General features: G+C 35.5%; 1 protein-coding gene and 1 long non-coding RNA gene across 2 annotated transcripts; both read right to left on the bottom strand.

Moving 5' to 3' along the window:
- Positions 1–5,709: 5,709 nt before the first annotated feature.
- LOC126682479 (uncharacterized) lies at positions 5,710–6,352 on the bottom strand. Its single transcript, XR_008790738.1, has 2 exons — positions 6,139–6,352; positions 5,710–6,054 (listed from the first exon to the last, which is right to left on the bottom strand). It is a non-coding gene; the product is annotated as an uncharacterized LOC126682479 (long non-coding RNA).
- Positions 6,353–18,633: 12,281 nt separating this feature from the next.
- LOC126683226 (auxin-responsive protein SAUR68-like) lies at positions 18,634–19,277 on the bottom strand. Its single transcript, XM_050379076.2, has one exon. It carries the CDS (start codon positions 19,110–19,112, stop codon positions 18,681–18,683), a length of 432 nt encoding a protein of 143 aa, XP_050235033.1. The 5' UTR covers positions 19,113–19,277; the 3' UTR covers positions 18,634–18,680.
- Positions 19,278–24,913: the final 5,636 nt, after the last annotated feature.

Raw genomic sequence — 24,913 nt, 5'->3', positions numbered from 1 at the left:
GTCCATAACTCCCAAGTACTCGTAACGCTAAATTATTCCATTGATACGCTCGGGTTCTTCAACAACCAAGGGATCCTGTTGTTATCACTTGATATGGACGACTTCTGCTCACTAAGTCGGAAGCCAACGCTATATCTCTTGCTATGGCCTTGCAGGAGCGAATTCCTATAATAGGTAAAACCACCTCCCCATCTCAAGGAGGTCCTCCACTCTTCCATCGCTCGATATAACCGATCCATTTGTCGTAACGTAAGGATGAAAATCGGTAAAGAGGGCAAGAGATAGCTTGACTTCACTCTTTCAGATGGTATTCCGGGGAGGAGAGGGTTAGACCTTGTCAGTTCATAAAAATTTCTCGTACAGGGCGGTTCCTATGGACGTATCCAATCCCTTCGCTTTGCGCCAGATTTATGGCACGTTCAGATTTCCTGTCTTCCAAGCAAGCCGCCTATAGAAAGAATTCATTGGGGTTTCGTTGATCAGTATACTGGAAAGTTAGGTTCTTCACGTGTTAGCTGGCCCCCTGATCCGCGTAGACCAAGGGCGAACGCGTACGATCTGGGCTGATTTTGTCAGTGAGCTAGCTAACGACGAGTAGTATACACTTTTTCAATATTCTTGCTTTTTTCTTCTTTTCAATCCGAAGCATACGTTCTCCTTAAACACCGGTCAGTTATCGTTAGACAAGGGTGCGGTCTTGCGTTCACCTGTGTCGGTTTGGGGTACGGTCAATTCCTTCCCTTAGAACCGTACTTAAGAGTCTCTTTTGTTCCTAATACGCGAAGAATTCTCACAGAGCCTGCGCCTACGCGCAACTTTCTATCGCTATCGTATTCCGCGGGAGAATCTTACTAAAAGCTCGAAGTTACGAATTGGATCAATCAACATAAACAATACAAGAAAAAAAATGGGCATCACTAGCGATATCTTTGTCATGGGCAGCTCTTATCGTGACAAAGCAAGAATGTTCAACCTGTTCAGGATCCCTTGGTTTGGCTTACGTCGGACCGTACCTAATCGATTTGGTTACCAAATGCCCAACAAGGCTCACATAAGGGTATGACTATAAGAACTTTATTGGCATTTTTCTTTTAAAAAAGGTTTACACCCCCGGACCGTTCTGACGGAACTATTCTAATCCCTTTGCCTATGTTTTAGATGAGGATAGCATCGAACTATTTTGGGAGATGAATCGTTAGTATTCCCAAACGTTTTGATGATACACCTTGTGGTACGATCCCCTATTTCTTGGTCCATTGCAAGAGATAGGAGCGCCTATGATGATCCCAGGCTTTTTTGGCAATCATGGAGAGAAATCGACCTCGGTTACCTGACTACTCTTCCCCGACCTCTAAAGGAAAAGATCTAACTAATGACTAATGATAAAGCGTCCTTCAACCCGTTTTCCCTATGATCTCCTATCGTTGCCAAGGGTTATATATAAAAGAAAGGGCATAGTTGAAAAGACGGGGGGCGGTGAAACTACAAGCAACTTTGTAAGTTGTGGGAGTTTCCCGTTGAGTTGAGGCAAGTTTAGCCGCCAGCCCCCTTCCTTATACATAGGAAGCTCTTGGGGAAAACTTTTGACCACTCCGCGGTCTCCGGAGAAGACAGCCAGCCCCAAACAAAGGGTTAATGACGCGATAGGCAAGGACAAAGGGAAGAAAGAAGGTCATCGAAAGGATTTCTTTCTCCATCTTTCCTTGTAGTCGAAGAGCGAAGAGAGCCAACCCACTCGACAAGGATTTTCGGGGCAATATTCAATATAAGAGTTGCCCTGGCTGTCGGGAGGAGAGTGATCCCGAAGCCGACAAGCAATAGCTTCTCTCTTCTCTTCTGATCCCAATGTGTTAGTCCACTTGAAAAGGATTGGGACAGATCCCCATTCTGGACCATCCTAGGCAAAGAAACATATAACTAGCGTTTAGAAAGTGCTTCGAAAGGCTTTATCGATCGAGACTCAAACGATCACATCTATATAGGGGGGAGCTATGCAACTTGTTAGGAGCAAGCAACCTTTCGCGCAGCTCACACACCACTCCGCTCACTCGTAAGTTAGATGAGTAAGACAAGCGCTTCAGGTTAGGTCAAGAAGGGCAAGTTACTCGAAGTGTACATCCATATATTGAATGTAGATGAGGAAAAAGCAAACTGGTGTCAATTCGGAAGCAGCAGCAAGACTTGCTTCGCCTAATTCTCTTCTTTCTTAGCATACGCTCTACTGACTTATGCGGCTAACATAACGAGTGTCAGCGGTTAGTAAGATAGGGCGGTTTTTGAAAGAAGAGGGAAATCTTGGCAATGGCTTCGTCAAGTGTGACAAGATTGATGCGTTGCTTTAGATTAGCGGGACCTATGATTGATTACTGGAAGAAAAAGGATAGATTTATGTTTTCGGGCCGGGAGGGAGGTGACGAAGACAGGGAATAGTAGTTGACAGGTGAATGGCAGCGATGAATGACGCTTTCCTCATGAAACTTGGTTGGGGTTTGATGAATAATCAGGATAGTTTATGGGCTTCGGTGCAGCGAAGCAAATATCTGAAATCCAGTGAACCGATTCCTGAGATGAAAGCTACGAGGGATTCGTCGGCACTATGGAAAGGCATTTGTGGCGTTTGGTCTAACCTACTCAGAGGATTAACATGGGTTATTGATAATGGTGAATCAGTTCGATTTTTGTTAGATAGCTGGGTCGAAAATGAGGGACCTTAAATCAATAAAGCTACAGCCGTAGTCTCTGATGTTCATTTTCTTCGCAAGGTAGCCGAGTATGTGGATGAAGATGGGCAATGGTTGTGGCAAGATTTTGTGCACGTCTTGCCAGCGCCGGTGGACTCTTTAGAGATGAGGCGGCAGGTATGTGGCTGGGAGGATACTCTTATATGGTCGGAATTTTTGCATCCTTGAGGGCTAAATTATGGGCGGTTAAGGTGGGGTTAGAGTTGGTATGGGAGAAAGGCTTCCGGCGTGTGCTCTTGGAGGTGGATTCTCAAGTTGTTTTTCACCTGCTGAAAAATGGTGGAGGCGAATGTACCCTTGGTGAAGGATATTAAACAGCTGCTGGCTAGAAATTGGGTTCTTAAGTGGCAACATGTTTATCGTGAAGGCAATATGTGCGCGGACTGGATGGCAAACTTCGCTTTCCACCATGTTGTAGCACTTTCTTATTTTCCTGAGCCGCCGAAAGGCATTTTATCTCTTCTCTTGAATGACCTGATAGAGCTATCTTTACCCAGGATGTGTATTAGTTAGTTTAGTTTTGGGCCTTAAGCCCCGCATAGTCTAAAAAACAGTAAGTAAGCAATGCGTCTTTCTTTCCTAGTCTATAGTGGATCCGCGTAGCAGAGCCCAATCTTCTACCCAAAGCTCTGACCTTACTTGTTGTACTTGATTCACCTACGTAAATAGACAACTTGGGTAAGGGCTTTCTTTTCTACTGTTATAGGGAAAAAACCTTCTCCTTCATCCGCTTTAGAATCGTCTCTCTCAATCCTTACCTGAATCACCCTCCTCATGACCAGTGCGCCTCATCAAACACAAGCCCTGCCCTGCTAAGCAACAACGCAACAAACATAATAGCGTAAGAAAAGAAAATAGAAAAAGCCGATTATGCCGCTTTCAACAAGAAGAAAAGAAGAATCCCCCATTTTCCCCCTTAAAATAGGTCGAACTAATTTCATAAAGAAAGATGTGGGTTGTAAAGTTTGCTTCGCCCTCCTTTTTTTCTCATTTTCTTTTTTTCGGTATGCCGCTCCGCGAGAAGAGAGCGAATTTCTTTTATGAGAAAGGGAATATCATGAATTTCTATTATGCTGATTTCTATGGTCTGACTGCTGTTATAAGTCTCAGTCTTTTTTTATTTCTATTTCTATCCAAGCAAACTAACGAAAGAGCATCTTCATCTCATCCAGTTGCTCCAGAGATCGTCCCTGAGACGGAGACCCAAGAAGCTTCCCATAGTGAGGCTTCTGATGCTTCCTTGGAATTTTCCATAGGGGATGATCCTTACATTATTGCTCTCGATGATCCTAATAGTCTCTTTTTTGAGATCTGTGACCAATTTTCCGAGTTGCTTCCAGCAACCGGAACGGCCTTGCCCAACCAATGGTCTCTCCCAGAATTAGTTCGGGAGGTGATTGGGGAAGAGGCGATGCTAGACCCCTCTGGTCTCGCCGAGATCTTGTCCGATCTTCTCCAGCATGGTTCGCAGAGTTGGTATTGGGATGCAGCTGCAGACCTTCTATCTCTCATTACCAGCATCCATTTTTAGGGTATGATCTTAGTCTTATGCAGCGGCATTCTCCCTTGACTTTGACATCAATTTGAATTTATTTTATCATCATGGAATTTTCTCCCAGAGCTGCGGAACTAACAACTCTATTAGAAAGTAGAATTACCAACTATTACACAAATTTTCAAGTGGATGAGATCGGTCGAGTGGTCTCAGTTGGAGATTGGATTGCACGTGTTTATGGATTGAACGAGATTCAAGCTGGGGAAATGGTTGAATTTGCCAGCGGTGTGAAAGGAATAGCGTTGAATCTTGAGAATGAAAATGTAGGGATTGTTGTGGTGGCAATTGGACGAAGTGAATTTGCCAGTGCCCGCCCATTCTGTTTCCGGATGGTTCCCTTGTGGTGTATGCCATCTTATTTTTCATTCTTTCCCCTTATTTAAGTAGATATTTATATTTTATTTAATTTGTATTGTAGAACTAATTTCATTTTAATAAATTAATTTAAATTTATAATCAGTTATATATATATCATATAGAGCAAACATTGACAACAATAAGGCCTTGCCTTGATGGCAAAGCACAAAGTCTTTCATTCAAGAGGGCAAGGGTTCAAATCCCCTTATCCACAAAATGGTGTTTTATTTAATTTTTAATTATCTAACCAACATTGGTTCAACCATTAAAAACGGTTAGATCACAAACCATTGTTGGTCCGACCAGCAATGGTCCGACCTGATGTCAACCGGCCGTTGACTTTCGTTGACCGGCCGTTGACTTCCGTTGACCGGAAATGGTCCGGTCAATAATATTTCGACCAATGGTTTGATTTATAAAAAATGGGAAAATTATTGAGTGTAACAAAAACACAATAGGTAAAATACACCATAGGGATAAAATAGGAAGAGTAATTATAAAAAGGTAGGCATGGAAAGTTTTTTTAAAATTTGAGAGATTTTTGCAAAAAATGAAATCATGGGTCACTAACATAAACTTTTCAATTTTTGAGGGATTCCATGACATTTTCTCTATAATTTTTATAATTAAATCCATAAATTTCTGTTTAGTCCAATTGCCACCCCAAATCTAAATCTCTATCATAGACGGAAATAAAGTGAATGTGAATGAATCATGTATTAGTAATACAGTTTTAATAACTATATTTGAATATTTAAAATTTTGAATAATAACATTTTGAATAATAACCACATATGCTCATAAACTTTTTATTATAAGTACATGGGATAGAAAAGAACAGGCCCAGGTGTATTTAATAAAAACGTTTCCGACTGCACCGACCTCACTGACGTTACTGTTTCAAAGTTCAAAAACGTTTTGATAAAAAGTTTGAAATGAATTGCAGAAATGTCGGATAGGATCGCCATCATTTGATTTCCGCATCTATCTCCAATAAGATTTTTGAAGGCTACTAAATGTAGAAAATTAAAAATAGGTAAAACGTTTAAGCCACTGTTCTGAGCAAAATAACTACCATATAGAGCTCGAAGTTGAACATAGTGAAGAAGCAAGGATAGATGCATAACTAGCTGCACATCTATTGGAAGAGAGCAGATATATTATATCAGCGCACAAACGATGATCATAAGAAGCAGAAGTGCAGCTGCTACGAGAATCCAACAGATTGTGCAAACCAGCGTCCTGAGGATGCTCATTAGAGTAAATGAACCGGATTGTTTCATCTGCTTATCCAAACAAGAAGAGATGTTAACTTTAGGAAACTATAAAAAATATAGATAAAGAGGAAACTGAAAAGATGGTTGATTCTACCTGCATCAGAGTTTGGGTCGAATCCTGTGACTGCACAATGTAAAAGAGGCAAGATGCAGAAGTCGGAAGCCTTAACCTTCAAAATCAAGAGAGACTCTATATAAGCATACTCACAATAAGAGGTTCAAACATATCCGGACGATCTTTGGAGAAGGAGGACTTTATATCACCTGCATTCAAGATTAAAATTCAGACCATTTCTTAGACCATCAATGCCATAATTTCAGAGTATCAGAACATTTCGAGTAACCATGTATCTCTATGAAAATGTGTGTTTAAATTTGGAATGGCACGTTAAAGAAATAAGATACATGCAAGTGAAGAGTTACGTGCCTATGTTGCATGGGAACTTCTCAAGTCTTACGTTTCGGTATTTTGTTTCAAAAAAGGTTTCTGATTCGCAGATCTCTATATTTATAACATACTATTCTAAAAATGGTTGTTTCGCCCCTTATTAAATATACTCTATATATTACATACTACCAGTATAATGAGATTTTTACATACCAGACATTTTGTATGTGATTGAAACCTCATACTTATATATCCGAACATTTGCAGGGTGTACCACAAGGTATAACTCATTAAAATGTCAATTTGACTGGGAATAATTCACATCGCTTGTTTAATCTAAATGGTTATCACCGTTATTAAATTTTATTAACTGCTTGCTAATCCACGTGTTATAATTTGTGCTTATGTCCCCCCCCCCCTTCACGTTTACATATTCAAGAAAATGTATAATTATGTCATCATCCCATTTGATGCTCTGACAAAAAGGTCGCTGAGTTATACCTTTTGTTACAAAGGGGTTCACCCATGTAAAACGACGTCGTTTTTGCTGACGTGGCAAGCCAAAATTACAAAAAGGTACATAATTGGGTGACCTTTTTGTAATACATGCGAAGTTTAGTATCCTTTTTGTAACAATATAAACCTTTTTGTAATAGAAGGTATACTTGGTGACCTTTTTGTAACAAAATAAAATTTAGTATTCTTTTTGTAAAAATAGATAAGTTCGGTGACTCAGGGAGTTTAATATCCGAATAATCCTACATAAAGAGTTGTAATCTATCTATAACGGGTAATTGATTCTAGGGGTCACTGTACTTTGTAAGAATTGCAAAATGGTGACCGAACTTCAAAACATAACAAAATGGTTACTAAACTTTCAAATATGAGATTTTGGAAGGTTTTTAAGTGTTTTACGGTCAAACTATACATATGTAGTAATCAAATTTTGATTATTTATAACAAATAATATCTTATATTTCATATATACACACAATCAACAAAAAATCGACTCGAAATAATTTTCTTCGGTGACCAAAAATCCTTCTATCTTAGCATAACCAAATAGTATAGTAACTAAAATGTTACGTTTTAAAGTTTGGTCACCATTTTGCAATTTTTGAAAATTACAGTGACCTCCAAAATCAATTACCCATCTATAACACTGACCATATGTTATACGTTTGATAAACACTATAACGTTGCCACTGATTTAGCTTAATGAAAACAATGTCGTGAGTTTGGATTGTTCAGTATTCATTTTATGAGCATAATTTTTTAAATCATCCTAAATAGCTCATTCTTCTTCTAGTATTCCCTTTGAGATATCCAGTCCAACTGATTAGATTGATTGAACCGGTAGCTAAACCAGTTAAACTAAAAATTAAACCACTTGTACATAATTTTAATTGATCCGTAGCTAAACCGAAAATGGGAGGCTAACCGTTCGGCCACCTATTTAATTTTTAGAACATTGCTACAAACATGATATATTAATTGTCATAGAATCTAGAAGTGGCAAAAGAAAGTGAACTCATCATCATTTTGATAGTTAAATATATGGAATTTGGAATTTGGTTTTGTTTCCTAAGCTAATTTTATTAATTAATTGCTCTCTCTACAAATATTTTGGGTATGATTCAAATTTGTGTTCATTAAGCCAAACATTTACAACTCACTCTGTGTCTTTCTTCGTTGTATCAAAAAAAAAAAGTTTGGTATTCGGTTTTCGGTTAGGTTTCAGCATTTTAAAAACCGAAAAAACTGAAAAACTGAAAAACCGAACAATTAAATCAAAAAAAAATTATACAAATATATGTAAATTTATATTTTTTGGTTTTAATATTTTAATTAGTGTTTTTACATGAAAATTTGCCATGTAGGCATAATTTATCCTAAAAACTCATTTTCAAACTAAAATTATGCATATTTGATAAAAAAAATTAGGTAAAACTAACAAAATCCAGCTGCCACATGTCAAATTTTGACTGCCACCTAGGTGTTTTTGGCCGGAAAAACCAAAATGAAAGTTCAAGAACCAAAAAGAAATAAAATTAAAATTTAGTGACTGAAATGAAAAAAATGAAAATTCAATGACTATTAGAATTAATTACCCCTTTAGTTTTATAATCTACTCAAATTTGGTAATGCAAAAATAAATGATTATAATTTCATGAATGAAATACATTAATAAAGGATGAATAAAAAATATATAATAATTAACAGTGAAATTATAAATTCAACAATGACGGTAAAATAGACTAATCGGCCAAAAATACCTCACCGTTTTTATATTTTTTCGATTATATCCTAAATTTTTAAAGTCGTCAATTTTATCCTGATTCCAATTTTCATTTGCAATTGTACTCATTATTAAAATTGAACTTTTTTCCTCATAAAAGTTCAAACATGTTCTTCATATTTGACATATAGTTTATATAGGTTCTTAATAAAAAAAAAATTCAAATAGCCTTTCGATTTTGAAAAAAACAAAAAATATTAGTTCACTTTATTTATTTATTTTCAACCTTTTAAAACTCGCACTTAAAAAAAATAAAAAATTGTAATTAATTATTACTTAAATATTTAATTTTGGATTTCAAATTTGAAATTTTTTTATTCAAAAAGAAATATAAAATTCGTGAATTTGGAATATTTGAATTATAAAATTCAAAATTAGTATATGTTTTTGGTACATTTTTAAAACATTAAGGGGTTCCTTAGTCTACGTATTAAATATGAAGGACATACCTGAATCTTTTTTCGAGTGTAAAAATTTCAGTTAGAAAAATTAGTACAATTGAAATGAAAAATTGAAAATTGAGATAAAATTAATGATTGTAAAAGTTTGCAACATAATCAAAAAAAGTCAAAAAGAATAAATTTTAATTATGATTAAGCCTAAATAAATCAAGTCGCTCGAATATTATTTAGAAACTATCTTGTTTTTTTATTTGAATCGTTTAACCTCGAGTTTTATTTTAAAATTTATTCCACCCTCAAATTTAGTTTATATTTGGAAACCAAATAACCCTTTTTAATATTAAATTACATGTATTTGATTTTGAGACATAAGTTATTAGATTTTATTAACTAAAAAATTTAAACTGATTTATTTAAGAGTAAAGACCCCTCATATTTTTTAATATTCACAGTTTGGTACCTCTTATTGAAATTTAAACGATTTGGTACCTGACTTTCAATTCCGTCAACAATTAGCGGCTTCTGTTAGTTCCATTAATAATTTGGTAAAATGGTTTAGTATCTCACTTTCAATTATGTTACCGATGTGATACCGCACTTTTAGTAATGTTAATAATTTGATACCTTATTTTCAAACAATTTAGTACCTCACATTTAATTCTGTTAATGGTTTGGTACCTATATTTAACAGAAGGGTGTAAGTGTTTGCAAAAGTAAAACTGAGGTACCAAATCATTTGATTTTCAAATAAGAGTTATCAAACTGTGAACTATGACATAGATGAGGGCTTCAACTCTTTATTTAACTATGAGACATAAGTTTGAATGCCGGATTGGCCATTTACTTTAATTTATTTTTCAAAACAGATTGCAACCATTTAAAAATTGTTAAAAGTATCCCACTGTCTTTAATATTGTCATATTAGTTAAAGAAAAAAGAAGTACACCTTGAATATACATTAATAGAAATAACAAAAGAAATTACATTTACATCTTGAACTAAAAATGCTAATGTATTCTTTCTGGAAAAATTAAAGAGTTTTTATGTACCATTTAAACACATTAAGGGTCCAAAAGGTAAAGAAAAAACTAAAAAAGTTTATATACTTCTCTAGAAAAATTAAAGGGTGTTTTGTACTCTTGGCCAGTTAAGGGCATGTTATTTAGTATTTTTTGAAGGCTAATTTCCTGAAAACCTCCCCACCTTTCAACCCCCTTTCGTTTCCACCCCCATCTTTCAAAATCGCCAATTTTATCTAAATTACCACCTTTCATTTTCAATTGCACCTCGAAGTATTAAATTGGTCTCTTTTCACTGCAAAAAAGTTCAATGTTAAAATTTTAACAATAAAACCATTTTTTCTAAAAAATATTTTAAAATTTTAACAATAAGACCACTTTAAATGTGCATTTGCCTCACTTTTAAGCAATTTTTAACCCTATTGTATAACATCGTTTTTGCGAGATATTTCTGCATATTACTTTTTTGAAGTAGGAAAAAGGTTTTGGTTACTATTTCATCGTCTTCTTTTGGCTCCAGAAAAATAAAAACTTTCAATTCAATTTGTAAGCCAAAATGCCGTCAGGGGAAGCAAAAATTACAAAAAGAAGATGATAATGAGCATAATAATAGTTTAAGTTGCATTCAGAAAGCCCACAAGAAAACTCCAACAAATGCTTCAATCCCTAAACCCAACAAAGAGGACTCTGACGATGATTTTGACACTCCCCTGAGTAAGACTAAAAGTGCTTCAAATTCTCGCTCTAAGACACCTAAACCCAAGAAGGAAGACCATGACCATGATGATAACAAACCCATCTCTACCAAGAAATTTATTACCGAGACCACAACTGTATGTTTATCTGTTTTGGGTTTTGTTCAAATTTATATGTTGGAGGTAGAGGTGAAGGTTACGCCGATAGAGATTGAAATGAGAGTAAAGAGAGAAGAAGGGGTGGGTGAGGGTAGCTAATGATTCTTATCAATGGTCTTCCTTCTTGATCAATCTAGAGGCTCGATCTAACCAAACATGTAAAGCCACTAACAACAACACAAGGAACATCATCTTTGCCTTCATCGAACAATACATGTAAATTTCAAGCATAAGGAGACATGTTTATATATGTCAACAACTTGTATTATTTTTAACATATACCAAGAAGATGTGTCAACCAGCAAGAAATTTCTTCTTCCGGACCCAGTAAATTTATAGATTAGTGAACCAGTAGTTATTTATTAGTTCTAATTTATATTTCATGAAGGATATGGCCAGTTATCACGTGGATTAACAGGCAGTGAGTTTGTACTTACTATTTACCGCTTTATTAAGTAAATTGTTATTTTCATATTAAATATATATACTGTACGTGTATTTCGAACTGTTTTTATATTATGGCTTCTAGTTGGAACATGCTACCTAATTGGCATCATTAGAACTGCGTGCGCACCGGTAATGATCTGGGAAAGGTAATTATGGTAAGGTGGTAACTCGGTGTGAGCATAGCTCTCGGGATCAAGTAGAGTAACTCGGTGTAGCTCAGCTCTCGGGACCAAGCGTTTGGATTTGTTAACGTTTGTACAACAAGATTATGGTATGATCCTGATTAAATTAACAGTATCTGAAAAAATTGAATTAATCAACCAAAAGTAAATATCTGAGGTCTTGTTAATATAATATTACCTTATTATAAATATTACCTATTTTTATATTAGTGATATTATACGTATAATATCAAGAACCTCATACTTATATATCCGAACATTAACTTAATAGAAAATACCTATATGTAATACCCAACCATACTCGAATACTTTGTGCTAAACTATGTTATGGTCAGTGTCGGCTTTTTATGCCCATAAAGATTCGCAAGAATGTCATCAGGTCGCATCGGAGAGAAAAAAATTCACTTTGTAGTTTTTACATATAGGTATGATAGAACAATTACATAATTACAAACGTTTCGAAACAAATCCAAACGTTTCACCTTTTTAGCAATTTAAGGCAAACGTTTACAAAGATTACGAAACAAATCCAAATGTTTCACTTTTTTAGCAATTTAAGACAAATGTTTACAAATGTTACGAAACAAATCCAAGCGTTTTGACCTTTTATGACATAAGCACAAATTTGGGTCGACTGAAATATATATGTCATGACCGGAAAACGGTGAGAAACACGTCGTTAGGCTTTAACGTGCAGATAAAACTTTTGATAGTATTAATTGTTTTAATTCCATTGATTTCATTTCCTTTCAGATCCCTGGCCTATACTAATTTCATTTTTGGTGTCGTTTATGATTGACTCATAATGCATCAGGCCGAACCGAATCATAGGTATGGATTTCAGGTAAAAGATTCAAGCGACAGAATCGTTTTTTAGTAGTCTTTTATTTCACTTTGTAGTTTTTAGTACAATTGGTTCTGATTTTTTTTTTAATTATGCCGGATGCGGCAGATATAGAGAGAGTTTGATCCTAGGAGCCTTGGATCTAAGAGCGAAAACTATTTTACTGGACAAAAAGAATATGAAATGACTACTGACTGTTGATACCTATTACTACTAGTTCACACATGATTGTAAGAATTGTCATTGCAAGACCTTATTCTCTGAAGTTTGCTGAGCAACACACAGTAAGTTTCTAAGCTCACATTTCACATTTTTGTGGCAAATTATTGGGAGTTTTGTGGTTTAATTGGGTCTGTCTGATTATAGTGTTTTTATATGTATGTGTGTGTTGAGTTTGCTGTTTTGGATCAAGTGTCTGGGAGTTGAGAGGAATTGAAATGGAAGGTCATGTTTTTGGTTCGATCGAGCTAGCGGGGCATCTCCGAAGCGAAACAATTTTTAGGTATTTTCTGTTTGCTCCTCTTGTAACCTCGGGTTTGATTGATTTAACTGGTTTTAAAATTTATATTTCATTTATGTATTGATTCAATCTGCTCGATGATGACAGACTCGATAGTAATTGGAACTGATACAGTCAATCTAGAGGCTCGATCTAACCGAAATCAAAGAAAAAAAGGGAAAACAATTTAGGTATTAACATTATAAATTGATTTGTGTTGGATCATTTGATAAAAAGGATTTTACGGCTTAAATTTACACTTTAGAACTTTATTTTTATTCCTAGTTTAGAATGATTCTTAACTAGAGGAACCAAAATTCCAATATTGATCCAACCTAAAATGGATTTGATGAACTGGTTTGATTGTTAACTATGTATTTCATCAACTTGTCTATTCAGTCTCTTTTTTGGTTCAGCCATGTTTGTATTTGTTATGCCTATTCTTCTTTATAGACTTAATGAACTGATTCAACGACCATTCTAATATCATTTTTATGTTTAGCAGATTTTGATATTGGAGCGTCATTGAAGAAAGATGGAATATGACAGTATTTGTACAACACCTTCGAGCAACAATTTAGAAAACTCCCCTAAAAGTTGTTGGCTTATAAAAGTGACGGATTTAGTGCTTACTTTGAAGGAATGCTTGTTGTAAATAATCATTTTTTTGCTGTATTGAGAACCTTTTTAAAAATATAATATTTAAAATTTTATTATGATGTGTTTGAGATGAAAGTAGCTCTTTAAACTTTCTCTAATAGAAATAAGGCCAGTTTACTAACATGGATAGTTTATAGTCTTTTTCTTTCTTTTTACTAGGGAAAGAAACCCTTAAAATATACATTTGGTGTATCAAAATATAGCCAAACCCCTCAACATATTCAAAAAGAGTCCAACTTGGTTAAATCTTTTTGGCCTAATTACTTAAAAAAACCCTACCTTCTAACTTTTTTGCGTTTATACCCTGACTTAAAAAAAAAGTTCAGTTGTAACCTATTTTGAGTTTTCATATTTTATCACTACCTTAAATTTTAAAAATTTGACAATTTAATTAATCAAAAAATGAAAACATTAAAAATAATTAAATAGAAAGGTTATATCATCTTTTCTATGTATATAGAAAAATACAAATAAGTCCTTTAATTTTAAAAACATTTAAATAAATCTTAAAAATTAATTGTTTTTGAATTTTATTAAAAATTAAATAAATTAAACTTCACCACGGTACTCATCTGATTTACGAACCCGCTATCAAAAATCGATAAACGTTTTGCAAAAAAGATTAACTTTATTTAATTTTCTTTTTTTTAATTTTCAGGCGATGAGGGGGGTCTTAGGGGAGGAGCAGATCTGCTCCTAGCATTAGGCGAGGAGCAGATCTGCTCCTCGGAAAAAACGAGGAGCTCCTCGCTTTTCCGAGGAATAGTCAGGCGGGCATTTTATCAACCTTTCCCACACCACCAGCGTCAATTTATTAGCTTCCCCAATTCTGAAGCACCAAACTTTCCCACATTTTATCAACCTATCTTTAAAACCTTAACTACTTTTATAATTATACAACACCAACTAATTCATATATATATATACAAAATAATGCCAGCCAAAAACATTCCCACGACGACGATGATCTTTTACAGCCAAACAACCACCGTGAGCAGTAGAACCACCTTGATGACGACGGTGTTCGCGGTGGTTCTGATGGTACGTGTGGTATTGATTATCTAACTGAATAATTATAATAATCATTCAAATATGTGCATTTTGTTTGGATTTTGATTAGTATTTTAATTTAAGTTTTCATCAACTGCCAAGTTTTTATGAACAGAATCTGATCGAAGCCCATCATCCAATAGTAAACAAGATGAAGAAGAAGATGATGAAAAGAAACACGCGTAACGTGAAAATATATATCATCAGTAGTAATTAATTCCTTACTTATAGGTTGTAAATGTCACTGCTTTTAATTTTAAAAATATAGAAAAATGTAAATCGATTTTATTTTGTATAAAGGGTTTTTTTTATGTTTTTTTAATTTAAAAAATTTATTGATAATTAATATAGATTAAATAAAAAAATTATTGTTTGCTGATTTTTTTAAAGAAGAATGTGTTTTTGTACAATTAATAACATTAATATTTAATTAAAATATAAGCTAAATATAAAATATTATTTTGAACATTTTTTTCAAATGAAAAGAGGTTAAATTACTTCTTTAGGGTAGAGACGAGACATGAAACCTCAAAATAGGGTACAATTGAATTTTTTTCTAGGTGAGAGTATAAACGCAAAATAGTTATAAGGTGAGTTTTTTTAACTTATTAGGTCAAATCTCTTTCGATAAATTTGACTATCCTTTATTTTGTATACTTCTTCAGCCAAGAAGATATACAAAAGCGAGCAGGTTTTAACACCCAATTTTAAATGAGGGATCAACACGATATTTATTTAAACATAAAAGGATTCATTAATAAAAATAATAAGTAAGATGAATTAATTCGATATTACAAGTTATAATTAATCTATCATAATTTATCCTAAAAGGTAAATAAAAAATTTTTACAGTTGGACTTGCATGGATCAACTTTGGATTCAGAAATAGTTTATTCATTACATCAAAATAAATTTAAACTTGGGCTTATTAAAATATACATAATAAGCTAGACTTCCAATATTTAGACTAACCTTTTGGACTCATATCATTTTCCTATACTTACCAAACCGAAAAATCCATAAGATTAAATATTAAACAAAAAAATTATAAGAAGTCAAACCATAGCATCCACTTTAATAAAATTACAAGATTCAATTCTGAATAAAAAAGGGCACAAAGTGATATTTAATACAACCTACGGGCTAAACAACAACTTATTTTTATTTTTAAAAGTGAAAGGGGTTGTTTTATAAATTTTTTTAATTAGGGACTTTTTGGCAATTCTTGCACTTCAGGTGCTGCTTTGTAATTCTGGCACTTCAGGGGCTGTTCCGTAATTATGGCATTTAGGACTAAATTGTTATTTCGAACTTTCAAGAGCTTGATTGCATGTCCTTTTAAAATAAAGGGGGCAAAATGATATTTGGCCATTCTGTTTTGTTCCTAAACAGTCCTGCATAAGAAAAACAAACCAATTATGATTAGTGATTTTTAAAAACTCAATTAAAAGCATAATTAGCGTTAAATAAACTATTAAGGTCAAATGAGTTAGTGGATAAAGTAGGCTCTAAGTTATCTATTTTCTATAAATAGACCCCACCACTTTTGATCTTCTTTGAATTTTGGTGCTCAAAATCTAAAAATAAATATTCCTTTATTTTCTAGCAAGGAGTTTTTTTTATAACCAAGATTCCACACTAAAAAGAGCTACTTTCATCTCAAACACATCATAATAAAATTTTAAATATTATATTTTTAAAAAGGTTCTCAATACAGCAAAAAAATGATTATTTACAACAAGCATTCCTTCAAAGTAAGCACTAAATCCGTCACTTTTATAAGCCAACAACTTTTAGGGGAGTTTTCTAAATTGTTGCTCGAAGGTGTTGTACAAATACTGTCATATTCCATCTTTCTTCAATGACGCTCCAATATCAAAATCTGCTAAACATAAAAATTATATTAGAATGGTCGCTGAATCAGTTCATTAAGTCTATAAAGAAGAATAGGCATAGCAAATACAAACATGGCTGAACCAAAAAAGAGACTGAATAGACAAGTTGATGAAATACATAGTTAACAATCAAACCAGTTCATCAAATCCATTTTAGGTTGGATCAATATTGGAATTTTGGTTCCTCTAGTTAAGAATCATTCTAAACTAGGAATAAAAATAAAGTTCTAAAGTGTAAATTTAAGCCGTAAAATCCTTTTTATCAAATGATCCAACACAAATCAATTTATAATGTTAATACCTAAATTGTTTTCCCTTTTTTTCTTTGATTTCGGTTAGATCGAGCCTCTAGATTGACTGTATCAGTTCCAATTACTATCGAGTCTGTCATCATCGAGCAGATTGAATCAATACATAAATGAAATATAAATTTTAAAACCCGTTAAATCAATCAAACCCGAGGTTACAAGAGGAGCAAACAGAAAATACCTAAAAATTGTTTCGCTTCGGAGATGCCCCGTTAGCTCGATCGAACCAAAAACATGACCTTCCATTTCAATTCCTCTCAACTCCCAGACACTTGATCCAAAACAGCAAACTCAACACACACATACATATAAAAACACTATAATCAGACAGACCCAATTAAACCACAAAACTCCCAATAATTTGCCACAAAAATGTGAAATATGAGCTTAGAAACTTACTGTGTGTTGCTCAGCAAACTTCAGAGAATAAGGTCTTGCAATGACAATTCTTACAATCATGTGTGAACTAGTAGTAATAGGTATCAACAGTCAGTAGTCATTTCATATTCTTTTTGTCCAGTAAAATAGTTTTCACTCTTAGATCCAAGGCTCCTAGGATCAAACTCTCTCTATATCTGCCGCATCCGGCATAATTAAAAAAAAAATCAGAACCAATTGTACTAAAAACTACAAAGTGAAATAAAAGACTACTAAAAAACGATTCTGTCGCTTGAATCTTTTACCTGAAATCCATACCTATGATTCGGTTCGGCCTGATGCATTTTGAGTCAATCATAAACGAGACCAAAAATGAAATTAGTATAGGCCAGGGATCTGAAAGGAAATGAAATCAATGGAATTAAAACAATTAATACTGTCAAAAGTTTTATCTGCACGTTAAAGCCTAACGACGTGTTTCTCACCGTTTTCCGGTCATGACAGATATATTTTAGTCGACCCAAATTTGTGCTTATGTCATAAAAGGTCAAACGCTTGGATTTGTTTCGTAACGTTTGTAAACATTTGGCTTAAATTGCAAAAAAGGTGAAACATTTGGATTTGTTTCGTAATCTTTGTAAACGTTTGCCTTAAATTGCTAAAAAGGTGAAACGTTTGGATTTGTTTCGAAACGTTTGTAATTGTTTGGCTTAAATCGCTAAAAAGGTGAAACGTTTGGATTTGTTTCGTAATGTTTGTAATTGTTTGGCTTAAATCGCTAAAAAGGTGAAATGTTTGTAATGCCACTAACAACAACACAAGGAACTAACAACAACACTGCTTGCTAATCCACGTGATAACCGGCAAGCAACTAATCCTGGTTATACCTTTTCCGGTCATGGCCGAATACAGATTGTATAAACGGTCTTACCAAAGATAGAGCCATCTAGGTAGACTGAATTAAAATAATTGTATGGAAATCAATTAGTATAAACAACAAATTAGACCCATTCCATTTATTTTTAATATCTTTGAAGAAAAGAAGTAGTAAGTTATCATAAATTTACTGGGTCCGGAAGAAGAAATTTCTTGCTGGTTGACACATCTTCTTGGTATATGTTAAAAATAATACAAGTTGTTGACATATATAAACATGTCTAATTATGCTTGAAATTTACATGTATTGTTCGATGAAGGCAAAGATGATGTTCCTTGTGTTGTTGTTAGTGGCTTTACATGTTTGGTTAGATCGAGCCTCTAGATTGACTGTATCAGTTCCAATTACTATCGAGTCTGTCATCATCGAGCAGATTGAATCAATACATAAATGAAATATAAATTTTAAAACCAATTAAATCTTTATGGGCATAAAGAGCCGACACTGACCATAGCATAAAATCAAAAATTTATAATATAAATCCTGAAACGTTTCCGACTGCAATAGATATGCTCAGTGTATGGTTTAGTTTATCTCTACAATGTAACGGTATATCTATATCTATATGTATAAATGTAATTGTATCTTTTCAGAAGCTACAAATTGATAATTGGCGGGTTCTTGATTGATGTAACGATGATGAAAAGTAATTGCTTGCTATAGAAGTCAACAAGGCTTGTTGTACGTCCCTTGCTGCCTTTTGTTTAATCAAACAGATTGCATACTCCATAACCTCCGCATCACATGGTAAAGTAAGAGGCCCGTCGCTAGGCAATCCAAACTCGTCTTCTGCCATGTCGAATAGCTCTCGAACTAGTTTGTTGTTGAGATACTCCAAAGGCAACAAGAATCGTTTCTGATCGGCAGAGTAGACTACGAAGTGACCCTTTTCGGCTTTTGACGAAATGCTGCAAGAACTAGTTGCAGCTATAGTTTGAGGTGATGTGATCCGCTTTCGACTAATAGCTGCGAGTTTCTGCCATTTCTTTGCCAATTTGAGGAGATTCTTGGCACTAATCATCTTGTTAATTAGTTAATAATCTGAATCGAAAAGGTTCGAATAAATGGAAGAATTTGAGATCTGAATGTGATGGTAGAATTAAGGCAATCTTAATGAATTGATTATATAGTGCATTGAGATCAAATAGCACAGCTGGAAATTGAGGCAAAGCCATGTGATGGCATGTTTACTTACAAAAGACAATGAACAAGAAAAATGGGACTTGTGACGCGGCAAGGGACGTACAACAAGCCTTGTTGACTTCTATATGCTCAACAAATATGCTCATAAACTGATAACTTGCTTACCGTGATTTTCTAGAAAATTTGCTCATAAAATACTTGAGATGTTTTCAATGTGTGCGAGAAAAGTGAAATAGATTAGTATGTCGTGTCTCAAGTATTTTTGACGCGTCGTTTTGATTACCTAAGCATGGTTAGGTTAAATTACGCAAAGAGTGCCTAAAAGTGATGCTAGATTAGTATGTCGTGTCTCAAGTCTCTTTCATGCTTCGTTCCGTTTACCTATGCATGGTTAGGTTATATTACGCAAAGTGTGCGTTAAAAGTGACAATAGATTAGTATGTCGCGTCACAAGTGTCTTTTACGCTTCGTTCCGATTACAGAAGTATGGTTAGGTTATATTACGCAATGTGTGCGTGCAAACTAACGCTAGATTAGTATGTCGCCTCTCAAGTCTCTTTAACGCGTCGTTCGGATTACCTAAGCATGGTTGGGTTATATTACGCAAAGTGTGTGTGAAAAGTGAAGCTAGATTAGTATGTCGCGTCACCAGTCTCTTTAACATGTCGTTCCGATCACCTAAGCATGGTTAGGTTATATTACGCAAAGTGTGCGTGAGAAGTGACGCTAGATTAATATGTCGCGTCTCAAGTCTCTGCAACGCGTCGTTCCGATTGCCTAAGCATGGTTAGGTTATATTACGCAAAGTGTGTGTGTCTCTCTAACGCGTCGTTCCGATTACATAAGCATGCTTAGGGTATATTATGCAATGTGTGCATGAAAAGTGACGCGAGATTAGTATGATGCCTTTTAATTCTATTTAACGCGTCGTTTCGATTACCATGTTTATGTCGCGTCACAAGTCTCTCTATTGCGTCGTTCCGATTACCTAAGCATGGTTAGGTTATATTACGCAGAGTGTGCGTGAAAAATGACGCTAGATTAGTATGTCGCGTCTCAACTCTCTTTAACGTGTCGTTTTGATTACCTAAGCATGGTAGGTTATATTACGCAAAGTGTGCGTGAAAAGTGACGCTAGATTAATGCATGTCACAAGTCTCTTTATTGCATTGTTCCAATTATCTAAACATGGTAAGGTTATATCACGCAATGTATGCGTGAAAACTGACGCTAGATTAGTATGTCGCTTCTCAAGTCTCTATAACGCATCGTTTCGATCGCGTCACAAATCTCTCTAACACATCGTTTTGATTACCGAAGAATGGTTAGGTTATATTACGCAAAGTGTGCATGAAAAGTTACTCTAAATTAGTATGTCGGGTCATAAGTCTTTTTAACGCGTCATTCCGATTACCTAAGCATGGTATGGTTATATTACGCAAAGTGCGCGTGAAAAGTGATGCTAGATTATAATGTCGCAATGCTTTGTTTCGATTACCATGTTTATGTCGCGTCACAAGTCTCTCTAACGCGTCATTCCGATTGACGCGTTAAAGAAACTTGTCACGCGACATAGTAATCTAGCGTCATATAACTAAACCATGCTTAGGTAATCGGGACGACGTGTTAGAGAGACTTGTGACGCGACATAAGCATGGTATTCGAAACAACGGGTTAAAGACACTTGAGACGCGACATACTAATCTAGCGTCACTTTTCACGCACACTTTGCGTGATATACCTAATGATTAGGTAATCGAAACGACGCAATAAAGAGACATGAGACGCGACATACTAATCTATTGTCACTTTTAACGCACACTTTGCGTAATATAAAATAACCATGCTTAGGTAATCAGAACGACGCGTTAAAAAGACTTGAGATATAATATACCAATCTAGCATCACTTTTACCGCACTCTTTGCATAATTTAACCTAACCATGATTAGGTAATCGGAACTACGTGTCAAAAAGACTTGAGACGCGACATACTAATCTATTTCACTTTTCACGCACAATTTGCGTACTATAAACTAACCATGCATAGGTAATTGGAACGATGCGTTAGAGAGACTTGTGACGCGAAGTAAGAATGGTAATGAAATGATGCCTTAAAGAGACATTAGACGCGACATACTAATCTAGCGTCACTTTTCACGCACACTTTGCGTAATATAACCTAACCATGCTAAGGTAATCGGAACGACGCGTTAGAGAGACTTGTGACGCGACATACAAATCTAGCGTCACTTTTTACGCACACTTTGTGTAATATAACCTAACCATGCATAGGTGTTCGGAACGACCGGTTAAAGAGACTTGAAATACGACATACTAATCTAGCGTCACTTTTTACGCACACTTTGCGTAATATAACCTAACGATAGTTAGATAATCAGAACGACGCGTTAAAGAGACTTGAGATGCACATACTAATCTAATGTCACTTTTTATGCACGCTTTGCGTAATATAACCTAACCATGCTTAGATAATCGGAACGACACGTTAAAGAAACATGAGACGCGACATACTAATCTAGCGTCACTTTTCAAACACACTTTGCGTAATATAACCTAACTGTGCTTATGTAATTGAAACGACGCGTTAAAGAGACTTGAGACGCAACATACAAATCTAGCGTCACTTTTCAAGCACACTTTGCGTAATATAACCTAACCGTGCATAGGTAATCGAAACGACGCTTTAAAGAGACTTGAGATGCGACAAACTAATCTAGCGTCACTTTTCAAGCACACTTTGCGTAATATAACCTAACCATGCTTAGTTAATCGGAACAACGCGTTGAAGAGACTTGAGACGCAACATACAAATCTAGAGTCACTTTTCACGCACACTTTGTGTTATATAACCTAACCATGCTTAGGTAATCGGAACGACGCGTTAAAGTAAATTGTGACGCGACATAGTACTCTACCGTCAATTTTAATGCACACTTTGCGTAATATAACTTAACCATTATTAGGTAATCGGAACGACGCGCTAGAGAGACTTGTGACGTGACATAAGCATGGTATTCGAAACGACACATTAAAGAGACTTGAGACTCGACATACTAATCTAGCGTCACTTTTCACGCACACTTTGCGAATATAACCTAACGATTGTTAGGTAATCAAAACGACCCGCTAAAGACACTTGTGACACGACATACTAATTTAGCGTCACTTTTCACGCACACTTTGCGTAATATAATCAAACCATGCATAGGTAATTGGAACGACGCGTTAAAGAGACTTGTGATGCGACATAGTAATCTAGCTTCACTTTTAACGCACATTTTCCATAATAGAAACTAACCATGTTTAGGTAATCAGAACGACGCGTTGGAGAGACTTGTGACGTGACATAAACATGGCAATCGAAGCGACGCGTTAAAGAGACTTGAGATGCGACATACTAATTTAGAGTCACTTTTCACGCACACTTTGCGTAATATAACCTAACCATGCTTAGGTAATCAGAACGACGCGATAAAAGAAACTTGTGACGCGACATAGTCATCTAGCGTCACTTTTAACGCACACTTTGCAAAATATAACCTATCCATGCTTAGGTAATCAGAACGACCCATTAGAGAGACTGTGACGCGACATAAGCATGGTAATCAAAACGATAGGTTAAACATACTTGAGACGATGCTTAGGTAATCAGAACGACGCGTTAAAAAGACTTGAGACACGACATACTAATCTATTTCACTTTTCACGCACACTTTGCGTAATATAAACTAACCATGCTTAATTAATTGGAACGATGCGTTAGAGAGACTTGTGGCGCGACATAAGAATGGCAATGGAACGACATTTTAAAAAGACTTTAGACGCGACATACTAATCTAGCACATTTTGCATAATATAACCAAACCATGCTTAGGTAACGCGTTACAGAGACTTGTGATGCGACATAAGCATGGTAATCGAAGCGAGACGTTACAAAGACTTGAGACGCGACATACTAATCTAGCGTCAATTTCTAGCGTCACTTTTCACGCACACTTTGCGTAACCTAACCATGCTTAGTTAATCGGAACAACGAGTTAAAGAGACTTGAGACGCGACATACTAATCTAGCATCACTTTTCACGCACACTTTGCCTAATATAACCTAACCATGCTTAGGTAATCAGTACGACACGTAAAAGTGACCATTGACGCGACATATTACTCTACCGTAAATTTTAACGCACACTTTGCGTAGTATAACCTAACCATGATTAGGTAATCAGAACGACGCGTTTGAGAGACTTGTGACGCGACATAAGCATGGTAATCGAAACGACGCGTTAAAGAGACTTGAGACGTACCTAACCATGATTAGGTAATCGGAACGACGCGTTAAAGAGACCAGTGACGAGACATACTAATCTAGCGTCACTTTTCACGCACACTTTACGTAATATACCCTAACCATGCTTAGGTAATCGTAACGACGCGTCAAAGAGACTTGTGACGCGACATAGTAATCTAGCGTCACTTTTAGCGCACACTTTAATATAACCTAACCATGCTTAGGTAATCAGGACGACGCGTTAGAGAGACTTGTGACGCGACATAAGCATGGTATTCGAAACAACGGGTTAAAGACACTTGAGACGCGACATACTAATCTAGCGTCACGTTTCACGCGCACTTTGCATAATATAACCTAACCATGCTTAAGTAATCGAAACGACGCGTTAAAGAGACATGAGACGCGACATACTAATCTATTGTCACTTTTAACGCACACTTTGCCTAATATAACCTAACCATGCTTACGTAATCGGAACGACGCGTTAAAAAGACTTGAGACACGACATACAAATCTACCATCACTTTTTATACACTCTTTGCGTAATTTAACCTAACCATGTTTAGGTAATCGGAACGACGCGTCAAAATGACTTTAGACGCGACATACTAATCTATTTCACTTTTCACGCACACTTTGCATAGTATAAACTAATCATGCTTAGGTAATTAGAACGATGCGTTAGAGAGACTTGTGACGTGAAATAAGAATGTTAATGAAACGACGCCTCAAAGAGACTTTACACGCGACATACTAATCTAACGTCACTTTTGGCGCACACTTTGCACAATATAACCTAACCATGCTTCGGTAATCGGACAGACGCGTTATAGAGACATGAGATGCGACATACTAATCTAGCGTCACTTTTCACGCACACTTTGTATAGTATAACCTAAGCATGCTTCGGTAATCGGACCGACGCGTTATAGAGACATGAGATGCGACATACTAATCTAGCGTCACTTTTTAAGCACACTTTGCGTAACATATAACCTATGATGCTTAGGTAATTGGAACGACGCGTTAAAGAGACTTGAGACGCGACATACTAATCTAGAGTCACTTTTTACACACGCTATGCATAATATAACCTAACCATGCTTAGATAATCGAAACGACGCGTTAAAGAAACTTGAGACGCGACATACTAATCTAGCCTCACTTTTCACGCACACTTTGCGTAATGTAACCTAACTATGCTTAGGTAATCGGAACGACGCGTTAGAGAGACTTGTGACGCAACATAAGCATGGTAATCGAAACGACGCGTTAAAGAGACTTGAGACGCGACATACTAATCTAGCGTCACTTTTCACACACACTTTGCGTAATATAACCTAACCATGCTTATGTTATCGAAACG

The sequence above is a fragment of the Mercurialis annua genome, linkage group LG5 (genome assembly GCF_937616625.2).
Source record: "Mercurialis annua linkage group LG5, ddMerAnnu1.2, whole genome shotgun sequence".
Classification (NCBI taxonomy): domain Eukaryota; kingdom Viridiplantae; phylum Streptophyta; class Magnoliopsida; order Malpighiales; family Euphorbiaceae; genus Mercurialis; species Mercurialis annua.
The sequence above is the reverse complement of the archived record's forward strand: the minus strand, read 5'-3'. Positions and strand labels throughout refer to the sequence as shown.

What these genes read in the sequence shown, in the direction of transcription:
- LOC126683226 (XM_050379076.2), bottom strand. Translation starts at nt 19,112, where the DNA reads ATGATTAGTGCCAAGAATCTCCTCAAATTGGCAAAGAAATGGCAGAAA.